Source organism: Chelonia mydas, chromosome 2 (genome assembly GCF_015237465.2).
Source record: "Chelonia mydas isolate rCheMyd1 chromosome 2, rCheMyd1.pri.v2, whole genome shotgun sequence".
NCBI lineage: Eukaryota > Metazoa > Chordata > Testudines > Cheloniidae > Chelonia > Chelonia mydas.
In genome coordinates, this window is record NC_057850.1 from 243,908,632 (window position 1) to 243,920,173 (window position 11,542).

Below are 11,542 nucleotides of genomic sequence, written 5' to 3' on the forward strand. Positions count from 1 at the left end.
ACATGTGAAAGTGCTTCTGTAATGTAATCATTGAGACCGGAAGGGTTCATACTGTGTCTGAAAAGAGACAATAGAGACTGGATATATCAACATTGCAGAAATCGAGTTCATTTGTGATTCAGCCCCTTTGACTATGGTTGTCATGAAAACTTCCTACTTTGATCAGCAGAGGGTGGAGAGAAAAATCTTCTAAAGGTCCAAGGATGCAGCACTGTTGTTTACTGTGCACTTGGCTTCAGTTCACGCCCCCTTCCGGAAGAAGCAACAGAGATAGGAGCATCTTGCACCTTGACCTGTCTAGACGGGAGAGAAGTTTTTTGTCCCCGTTACCAAGGGCGAGGAGTGCTCTTTGACCCTGGGAGCACTAGCTGTTGAGACTCTCACTAAGTATGTAGGTAGTGTCTAAATGTTTCTGCTGAATTCTTGCTTAATTCTGAAGGAAAGGGAATGGACAAAGACATGGACCAGCTGTTCGAAAATAAAGCTGAAATAGTAGAACCTGGGAGAAGTTAAATTTTGTAAGCTATTATTTTCTTCACAAAACCCCTGGGAGGTATTAAACAGCTGCATCTGAGTTGACGAACAGCAACTAAGGCAGACCAAGTGAAAGCAAAAGACTTTCTAGAACTCTACTTCAACTAAAGAAACAAAGTACTTAAGAAATCTTTCATGGTTATGTCGATAAAATATCAACTGTAGTCTATGGTCTCTGTTTATTTGCTGCATGGTATATGTCTTTTTGAATGACAATATGTTTACAAATTAAAATCTGATAACTGCATTCTAGAATTGGTTCAGTGTAAAAGGGATGTTTTATTCAAGAGCAAATGTTTTATTTTTCAGTGTCACCTTAGCTTTAGCTGACATTTTTAATTATGTATGTAATATAATATGGGTCAACAGTTATGCAGATTAAGAGATATGCACTGATTTTTTTTCTCTGTCTATGACCCATCTATCTATAGAGGTACAATCTCTTAAAGTTATTTTTGGTAATATGTATAATAAGAAAAGAAAATTCCATTTTCCTCCCCCAATAGGTTCCTTTAGCAAAGTCAGAGACCTACTTAACGGAAGTATTGGAAAATATATGTGATAGAATGAATGCTTACCAACTGCAAGGGGATCCTCAAACCCAAAAAAGGACATTCAAGAGATTTGCTCCAGGAAAGATGAGAAAATCTATGCAAATTTTCAAAAATTCTATTTTTATTCTGATGCTTACAAACCTCTGAAATTTGCGGTAAGCTAACATAACAAATTGGTAACATTGTATGTTAAAGTATTACTAGTGTATACTCTTTACTGTATGATAAATATAGCTTCAAGTACTAAATTTGTGCCTATAGTACATTGTTTTAATAATAACATATTCTAATATGCTCTGTTTTTGCTTGTCACAGTATCGCGTTAAGTGTTTTAAAATAATAATGTGGTTTATAATGTTATTTAGAAACAGATGGCATTTTAGTTGCAAGAATTACCCATGGATTATACTGTGTGTTCTCAGTTTACATGTTACAAATTTCCCAAACTGGAACAATTCAAATTATGTTTTACTTGGGGAATTTTTGTAAGTGATTAAATACAAATCAGTGTTACCAAGGAAGGATCTTTGTTAATTTCTGTGCAGGAAATAGGGAGTTATGGTGTTGGGTAAAAATCCAAATGAATACTACTGTAATTTTAATATTTATAGTTGGATTAAAGAAGGAGGAGGTCTGTCATCTTTTCTTTAGGCCTTGTTGAATGGAGACAAATTTCTGTGAGCTAATTCAAGAATGCTAGCTTAGGCTGAGCTAAACAAATGTTTAGGTGCCAGTTTCATCATATCATTTTGTTTTGTTTATTCATTAAGTATCTTTCTAGTGTCAGGAAACACACAATATAGAAAAGAGTGTATAGGGCAGTGATATGCTGGATATGATTCCACATGTACTCAATTTACCACAAAAGCAATGTTGTGAGACTATTAAATCCATGAAATTAAGCCAGCGTGCACATTTAGTGACTTGCATTTTCACTGAGAAGTAAAGGTAATGGCTGAGTTTCAAAGATGTTGAGTGCTGTGAAATGTTGACTTAAAACAGCTTAAAAATTGTATTCTTGCAATGGCACATTCTAGAGCTAATTTTTTGAGAAATACAAGAGATTTTTTTTTTTTTTTTTGGTAGTGGAGTTATGACTTCTTTATTTAAATCAGAGTTTTCCTTAGTGTATTTTTTTTTAATTGCAATCCATTTCATGGGGCTTCTACCCTTGTTTAATGATTAAACCATAGTCTGGGCTTTTGGGAAAGTACTTTATGTCCTTCGTAATATGTGCTCAGGATTGCCAAAAGATAACTGTAGATAATACAGCTCTTCAGAACAAAACGTCTCTTTAGACACACTCCACCAAGACTCTGCCTCAGCAGTAGTTCAAAACATCAGAAATCCATCTTCTATAAGTGAAGTCAAATTACTGATAGTCTTTAAAATGTTTACAACATTGAAAAGAGACCACTTGGTAGATTACTGTCAATTTTGTTATCTATAGTGAAATCAAAGATGCATTAGTTTGATCAAAGAGCTTTATTTATCTGCATGTTGTGAATACTAGTGTAATAACATGAAATGGATTATTATTTAATTTAACTTTTGAGTGACTGTTCTTTGAGTATAGAGACTGACATTGAAAGGGGTTCTTTCAAAAGCAAGTAAAATGTGACCTGTAAGTGATTTCTTCTCCTAGTTAGTGTATTTTTAAAAAGACAACCAGACAGAGCATATAGTTAAATCTTAAGGAATATTTTGCCCTGTAATTTTTCTGAAAATTAACCGTCAATCATTTGTTTGTACAAACAGGAAGTGCAAACCAAAATAAGGTTCCCCTTTCCATTGTATTTCTTTACAGTTCTGGTTTAGCAATCTTATTTATTTCTTTGCTGGAGTGGTACTGTCTGTGTGTGTATGTGCATGTATATATAATATATATGGTCCTGTTTTATTCTTACAGTGTGAAAGTATTATAGAAGAATATGAAGATGAAATGTTCTCACTTATCGCCCAGGAGGCAGACTATCTAGCTGACAAGCTGTGCAGTGAAAAATCAGGTACTGTGTCTGATGTAACATGTGCTCTCTCTACAGCATTTTTTTCTCCCTCCCCCCACCCCGAAACCTAGTGTACTGCTCTGGGTGCAACAAACCACTTTGGAGGGGAAGTGTTAGCTGCATAAACAACAGTACTACATAGCTAGCTTAAAAATGGTTCTTTTAAAAGAAAGATTTTAACATCTGTTTTTAATTCTTTTGCACATTTTAACGTAGCATAATTTCAGCACTCCACATCTAATGAAGTGTGTTTTTCTCCTAGTGTTACACGGCCAGCACATTTTTACTCTGTGTATTTGTTTTGCCACCCCAAAGCAAGGAATGAAAATAACCTCTTGCAATAAAACAGAGGTGTGGGGGGAGGCTTTTTTTTAAAGTTTAGTTGTTTATTGCTCATAGTTCATGTTACAAGCGAGAATTAACATACAGCTATCAATTTGTGAACAGAACTCTTCATTGAGATCAGTGAGGAGTTCTGTTTAAAACTTTAAAACTGCTGGCATGCTATAGATGTTTGTTAGAAAAAATGCATTTAAATACATTGGTATTCCTATGTCAAATATATTCCTCTCAAAAATGTAATGCCTCTTAGAACTTTGAAACTAGGAAAAAATGCCTTGATAAATGACATTTAGTTTATTTATTACGAAAATTCATACATTATGCTATTTGTTAGTCATGTTTTCAATGGGATTTTATTTTATGCAATCATTTTTAAAACCAAGAAGCACATCACTGACTGCACTTAATATCATAAAATTATAAATGTGGCGGGACCATCCTTTTGGGATGTGCTTTTTATAGTGAAAAGTGATAGAATATGCATTGAAATATTGATCTCAGAATCAATGTCTGTAATATTAGTATGTGTTTTAAGGTTCAAAGTCTTCAATATGTAGCACATACAGTAAAAGTGCTAAAGTTGATTTGATAGAAGTTAAAGGAAATAAGTATATAGAATTTGTTCATGTTAGTGTGTATTTTAACATATGCTGAAAAAGTTCGATCTAGAGGACTGGAAAAATCCATTATTATAAAGTTTAAAGTTCTTTTTATCAGCTATGCAGATAAATCATTTAAAAAATGGAACTTTCCAAAAATGTTTCAATTTTTAAAAAAAATAATGTATGCTGTGATTATAGAGCTATATTTGGGCTTAATAATCAGTAGATGAAGAGATTAGCACAAATCATTCTCAAAACACCACAGCTCCTTCAAAACGTACAGTACGGTTTTTGCTGTTCTGCTTGTTAAAGAAAAAGGCAATTCAAAGGTAAAAATAAAGACATAGAAAGCACAGTGCAAAAAAGCAATCATGAATATGCTTTTCGTAAACGAATAAGTTGGGTAGCTTTCTTCACCTTCCTGGCTGTTGTCACAATTGCCTGTAAACCTGGTGTAAAATAACTTGCTGTTTTGTACACCTTAGATAATAGGCCAAGTTACACAGAAATTATTTATGCTAAAGAGCAAGCTATTGAAATCTCTTTCTTCATTAACAAGATGTCCTCATTTTTTTTTATAATCATTTTGTTGGGCTTCAACTCAGCTGTATGACCATATTTTCTGCTCAAATTCATTCAACATTATAACTTTGATAAAACAATTCCCTAATTTACAGTAGAGAAGATTCTCATTGTTACATGTTAGTGTTACTCACAGGAGCATCCCCATTGAAGTAGGTGACTGTTTACATGAGTAGGGAGAGCAGGGCTTGGAACTTGCGTGACTGAGGCAAAATCAAAAATTCTTTGCAGAAGGGGAAAAAGTTTAGTACTCTTTCCTCTTACCAGCAATTAGCACAGACAAATAAGGTGCCATTTAATAAACAAAACAATGCAAATAGTTGCCACTGCAAATTCAAGAAGCTGCAAAAACCATAGTCACACTAAAAAGAAAACCTCTCTAACACTGTGAAGAAATGCAGAGGGAAACAAATTAATCTGCCATTCTTTGTATGATCTGATTTTACAAGGAAAAAAAGTCATTATGTTAAAGGGAAAAGATAATAGATTACTCATAAGAAGACTTTTTTAAAAAAGGCCACTATGCACAATTTTTAAAATTAATTAATATAATAAGCCATGAAAAGGGATAAAAAGACATTTATTAAACACCAGTGAAGTTCAGTGAAGGCAAGATGCCACAAATAATCTTGCGGCTACAGCTGGTTGAGGAAAAGTATGATACCTGAGTGGTGGGAAAATGTCTGTCTGAATTTTCCATGGAATTTGGCATCAAACTCCCGAGAAAATGGAAATTGCAATTCTCTGAAAAGCATTGTGTGAAGATGTGTGCCAAGTATAAAACACTTATATGTAACTTGCCAAGGAGTACAGCTGATAAGAACTAAAAGTGACTTTTGTAATATTTTGTCTATATTACAATGGTATACTTCATTAATATGTTAAATTAAAGCAATATTATAGACATGTTCTTACTATCAACTTTTGGCGCTTTGCATCCGTAGTTGTATGTGTGCATTCAAGATACCATTTTAAAGTTTGTGGGTGCAAAAATTATCATACCAGAGTGACCAAAGTGGACACAACTTTATATAAAGTTTTGCTATGGGCAAATAATTGATTTTGCTGCTATGCATTTCATCTTAAAGGAAAATCAAAATAGTCGGTTTAATCTCCATAATGTTAATTTGTTGAAAGCAAAGGACGTGAATGTGACTTATGCTGGCAACCTATAACAAACGTCCTATTATCAGTATAATCAAATATATCCCTTCTAATCCATGCTAAGGTAAAATATTAAAGGGCACAATATCCTCTCCTTGCATAAACATGATGCTAATGGGAGTCATGTGCACACTGAGAAGAAACTACCCACAAGACATGTTTAGTACTTCTTTTTTTAGTCGCATCTCTATTCTAGATGTTATATACATGCTCATAATACACTGGTGTTTCTTGTTTGATTAAAGAATGGAAAAACTTCAGTGAAGTGTTTTAGAAAGATCAAACTGTTTGATATTTGTAACCATAGATCAGTTTTCTGTCACATGTATTCTTTGATCACACAAAAAATCTCTCTACTACCCATTCCATAGACAAGCAACCAAAAGTGCTGAGACATGCCTTTAGATGTTCTGCAATTTTTCACATGCCCGGGAGTCTAGGAGTTAGTTCTCAAACATATTACCTTTTTTTTTCAAGCTACAAACAGGAAGGTCAAATTTCCAGTTTGACCAATAAAATGATAAAGTATTTGATAAATAAAATCAGACTGATGTATCCTGAATTAAAAAGTGTTGTCCAAAAGTTTTCATCCCTCCACCCCATGATAATTGTGGAACACTGACATACCAGTTGTTTCTAATTCAAATTTTGTATTGAATTAAGATAAAGTGCATTTAGACCAATGAGAAGTAGGAAACCAGCCAACAGTGGATTATATTAATGTATAGTTTAGTGTCAGTTGTTTTATCAGTGGAAAACAATACAAGCACCTGCAGTGAAAGCTATAATTAACGTAACAGTGAGACTTCTATTACAATCCTTTTTTTACGTGCTCATAACTCTGCAAAATTATTCTTTTTGGCTGAAGTTTTCCATTCTTGGTCTCATCCCAAAGGTGATTTTTAATTATTCATTTACTAATTATGAAATTTTGAGCAGATTCTATTCACCCATTTTTGAGTTATGCAAGGATGGGGGAGGGAACCCTTTTCTACTGTAAAAAGACTTTTTCTGCAATTGTATTACTCAAACAGTTGTGTTTTGCAAGTTGATACTTTCTAGGTTGCTAGTTCTCACTGAGAACTAATCTCCAGGACAGTTTGCCAAAGCTAAAAAATATAACAGTTATAAGCAAAGAAAATACCTGTTTTGTGTATGTGTGGCATGTTAAATTTCCACTAGGTTAAGTATTATGATACCATTTACTGGGTTATGAAATAAAGCACATTCATTTGTTATATAGGTGTGGTATTTTGTTGATATTTCACTGTGGAATTCCGTAGTTTCACTGATTTTTTTGTTTTGTTTTGTTTTGACCATGCAGCTATGGAAATTCACAGTCAATACAAAGACTTGTGTTTTAGGCTCCTTTCCTGCAATGGAATCTATTAGCACAGACTTCAGTAAGACTTTACAGGGATAGCAGGGTACATGCTGGCAAGTCTCATTACAGAACTGGGGCCATAATCTCCTTTTACTTTTTAAAAAAAATTAATTCAATAATAAACCCCAAATCATATTTTAATGTAGACCTTAAGGTTACAATTAAACACTCAGAAGTCAGGCAATACACAAATTAAATTTCATATTAACCCGAACTCTTCACATTGCATAATAGTGAGTATTTTCTACCACTACTAATGTTGCTAAATATAACTTTAGGACATAATATGCCCAGTTCTACCCTCAGAGATCCACACATAACTCCAGTCAACTTCAGCGCGTGCGTGGAAATGTCTGAAGAACGGATTGAAACCCGTGTGTGCAATGTGCTTACATTAAGGTCACTGTGGAAACCTTGGGCGTTTCCTGAGTTTGAAGTGTTTAAATATGTATTTCAGTAAAATATGCCTCTATGTTTTTGTGATGTGATAATTAAGGAATCTGTATTGCATGGCTCATAATGGGATAACGGTTGAATTAAAATGAACACACAGATTATTTCATAGCATTTAACACATTTTGCAAAGATGCCACACCACATGCGTTTGGATAGATCTGATTCATACCATGTAACAGAAGTGTTGGCCCCTAAAATAACTTATCTGAAAACCAGGGGGCAATGACTGGTAGTTTTACAGTACTTTTAAAAAGGCCTGGTTGCTTTGTGTTAAAGAGGGGTGGATCATCAGTATCCAGGAAAAATACAGGCTTGGTATCAAAGCCTCAGTATTATGCTTCAGACACCCACTTGTCACTGGTTTATTATTATTTATTCAAAAGTTATGTGCTTTTAACAAAATGTAACTGTTTAAAACATTAGTAATGTTATGTAACTTTTTTCCCCCTCAGGTCTTTGTAAAGAATCTGCTACTCACACTGAGCTATAGCATCGACTAAACTATGAATTTTACAGAGTGAAGTAAGATGACAACCACAAAAAAATCTTCCTGTGTAATCAAATAGTGATTCTCTGCCCTTTTTGCCCCTGTAATGTCTTTTGTTTTTTACATTTATATTTTTAGATGTGCATCAGTTCTTGTTTGTTTATTTTTTTTTATGTTTTCATATTAAAATATTTAAACTGAAGTTTGCATGGTTTTGGCAAGATCTTAGGTTTAACATGTAATTAACTATTGACCGATTCTATAAGTAAAACAATTGACTTCTCAAGATATTCATGCCAGGTGTGTTAATTTTGACAAAACCAATGTCTAATTATAAAAAAAATGTACTATTTGAGTGTGAAAAATTATGGCTCTTGTTTAACTGAAACAAATACTTAATACAATTTAAGAAACCTATTACTGTTCTTGTGCATTTGTCCTTTGTTTTAACAAATGGTTGATTCCAATGTACTTCCAAATATACATGAACAAATTTTACTACAAAATAGTTTTGAGTACCTGTTAGCTTTATATTCTCTCTATGGATGAAAGTGAGACTCTTTCCAAATATTTATCCTTTCCCTTATAAATTATATAAGTTAATGAAACACACATGATTTCTTGAAAACAAGCTGTTCCCTTAAAATTTCCAACCCTAAGTTTCAAAACTTTATGTACAATGAAAAGTTGAACAAACACTGAGATATTTAATCTGGTGGCAAAGCGCTACTGATGCATGCTGTAAGTGTTCAGAAAGGCTGCAATCAAAAGATATTAAAAAGTGATCTTATTTAATACTAATAATTACTGTAATGGCATTCAGATTTTAAACAAGCTTTTCAAAAGGAGAAACATTAAAGTACCCTTAATATACCCCACACAGGTAAAATGCATCTAGTCATTTGTTTTTAGTGCAAGGTATTTATTAACTAACACAAAGTATTTCTTTATATTTCTCAATATTTTATAACATTAGCTAGTACAGTAGCTATGGGATATATTAATAATCTAGCTATCAAAATCTTTGTTCACTTTCTGAAAAATTCTGCTTAAAGTTATTTGTCTTTGATTATTAAAAATACATGAGCACATTCTGCAGTCATTCCACACGCAGAACACCGATGGTTGTAAATTGGCGTTTAGTGTGTGGAATATTCCCCATAGGATGCTGTATGAGAATATTTGGTTAGGTCTCAAATATCTGTTGAAAATATTATTTTGAAAGGCTGAACAACTTAGTTGTATTTTTGAGTTTGCCAGGATAGCTCATCCAAACCATTACGAAGGTTCAGTAGAATGTTCAGAGGAAAAACAGATTGGTTTAACCTAAAAAGAGTTCTTAAAAATTTATGTCACTGTAGTTGCAATTTGACTACCATCTAAGATATATAAACTGGCATACAATATTATGCAAACAAATCATGCATACCGACTAAAAGAAAGTATTAGTATCTGTGAAAGTTTCTTTTTGGCATATTTACAAACATTTAAATTTACAAGATGGAGTATTTATAAAGCCAGGCACAAATCCTCAAACGGTGTAAACTGGCATAGCACCACTGCAGCCAATAGAGCTATGCTGATTTACACCAGCTGAGGATCTGGCCCCATACAGTTATCGCGCAAGGATATGTTGTATGATTTAATGTTCTCTAAAAGTGTTCTACTTTTTTTTTAAATGTGGAATATTTTCTGCCCTCTCCTATTGGCAGTTCAGTGTTATAGAACAAATTAGCAAGAGTTACAGTTTGAATGCAACAAAGCAATAGTACTATGTAAAAGGGAAACATTTGCCATAGTTAAAGAATATTTCTCATTTTTCAATAATATAGTTGAACTATAAGCTTGCATGTATATATTAACATTACATTAAGAGCAAAAAAGTTACATTAAACTTTTAAACTACATTTCTATTACATTATTCAACAAAAGGGTAAACTTGGTCAACTTTTACCAAGTTGAGGACTTCAGTATTGATATAAAACTGATTTACTTAGCAAACGCTCTGAATACGAACCATAAACAGTTGGTTTAATTTAGACTCATAGAGTAGGAAAAGTTTCAGAGTAGCAGCCGTGTTAGTCTATATCCACAAAAAGAAAAGGAGTACTTGTGGCACCTTAGAGACTAACCAATTTATTTGAGCATAAGCTTTCGTGAGCTACAGCTCACTTCATCGGATGAAGTAGGAAAAGGCCGCCTATCCATATTTGAGTATAAAATTAAATTGAAAGGGTCGAATTCCTCCCTTGTTTACACTTCATGCAATCCTATTGATTTTTTTGTGGGGATGGTAAGGGCAGAATTTGGTTCTGAGTGTATTTTTAAAAAGAAATGTATTAAAATGTTATAATAAAGAGACACGCAGTCCATGTGGAATCTCATCTATTTAGAAAAAGAAGTCAGAAGTGGTTTCAGATAGTACCTCTTAGCTGCCCTGCCAGTTTGGGGGATTTGACAATCACAGTTTCCTCCCTCTTAAATAAATAAATAAGAATTTATTTCTCTCTCCATTACTGTGTGAAAGACCCATACAAAAAACAAAGGAAACTAATTATACTGGAGAAACAAACCAACTGATTGGGTATTTGACAGCCCAATTTTTTTTTGAATAAAGTAAACAAGTTGGGGGATGGAGTAGAGGAGTAGAGGAAATATTTTCCTCAAATCTTTCTCAGTTACATTAATCGTAGGCGTTGCATGTAATAAATATTTTCAGACTTTTTTTTTCATGCTCCCTTTAAAATGTTGATGTTACGTTATACTTTCTTGGCTAAGCGCTGAGAATCTTTTGTGATAGTGCTGTGTACTTACAGGATATGAATGAAACTCTGACTGTCCGTCTGGGGTGTTTTACTATTCATCAACGGCCATATGCCGTCTTCAATCCTTGCATACAGCCACTGAGGTCAGTGTGATTTCTGCTGCATCTAGAAGGTAGTACCAGTATATGGCCCTTCAGTATCCGTTGTTATCTTTTCAAGACTCTTTCTGCACATTTTCACTCTGTTTTTATATTTCACAGTGAAAACAGTATTGGGAGACTTTCATATCGATACTCTTGGTTATAAAATGTAGGCCAGAGTCACCACCACATTGCTCCAGTTTTACGCCAGCATAACTCCACTGAAATCAGTCCAGTTGCTCTACTGTAAAAATGGAGTAACACAGTAGTGGATTCCACCTAATATCTGCTGTGACCATCTTGAAAAAGACTTTTGTGTGAATTTTCACCTCTCGTTAGTACTGTTTTGCTACTGCAATTACTATATACTGAGAAATGTATTTCATCCTTGAGGCTCTCTCTAAAGCATCTTAATTATTGTTCAGTGAGAAATGTTGTGCCTAATAAAACACTGCATGCATTTTACCTTTTATAAATTAACAGATTATGTAAAAGACATCCTGGGTGTACTTGGGATCCCATCTAT

At 33.7% G+C, this 11,542-nt stretch overlaps 1 protein-coding gene across 1 annotated transcript; it reads left to right on the forward strand.

Moving 5' to 3' along the window:
• The first annotated feature begins 529 nt into the window (after positions 1 to 529).
• Positions 530 to 9,035, forward strand: CNPY1 (canopy FGF signaling regulator 1). Its single transcript, XM_043538859.1, is given in 5 exon segments — positions 530 to 651; positions 1,041 to 1,164; positions 1,167 to 1,243; positions 2,998 to 3,094; positions 8,077 to 9,035. Coding segments are annotated over 4 exon segments (276 nt in total). The 5' UTR covers positions 530 to 651; positions 1,041 to 1,100; the 3' UTR covers positions 8,115 to 9,035.
• Positions 9,036 to 11,542: the final 2,507 nt, after the last annotated feature.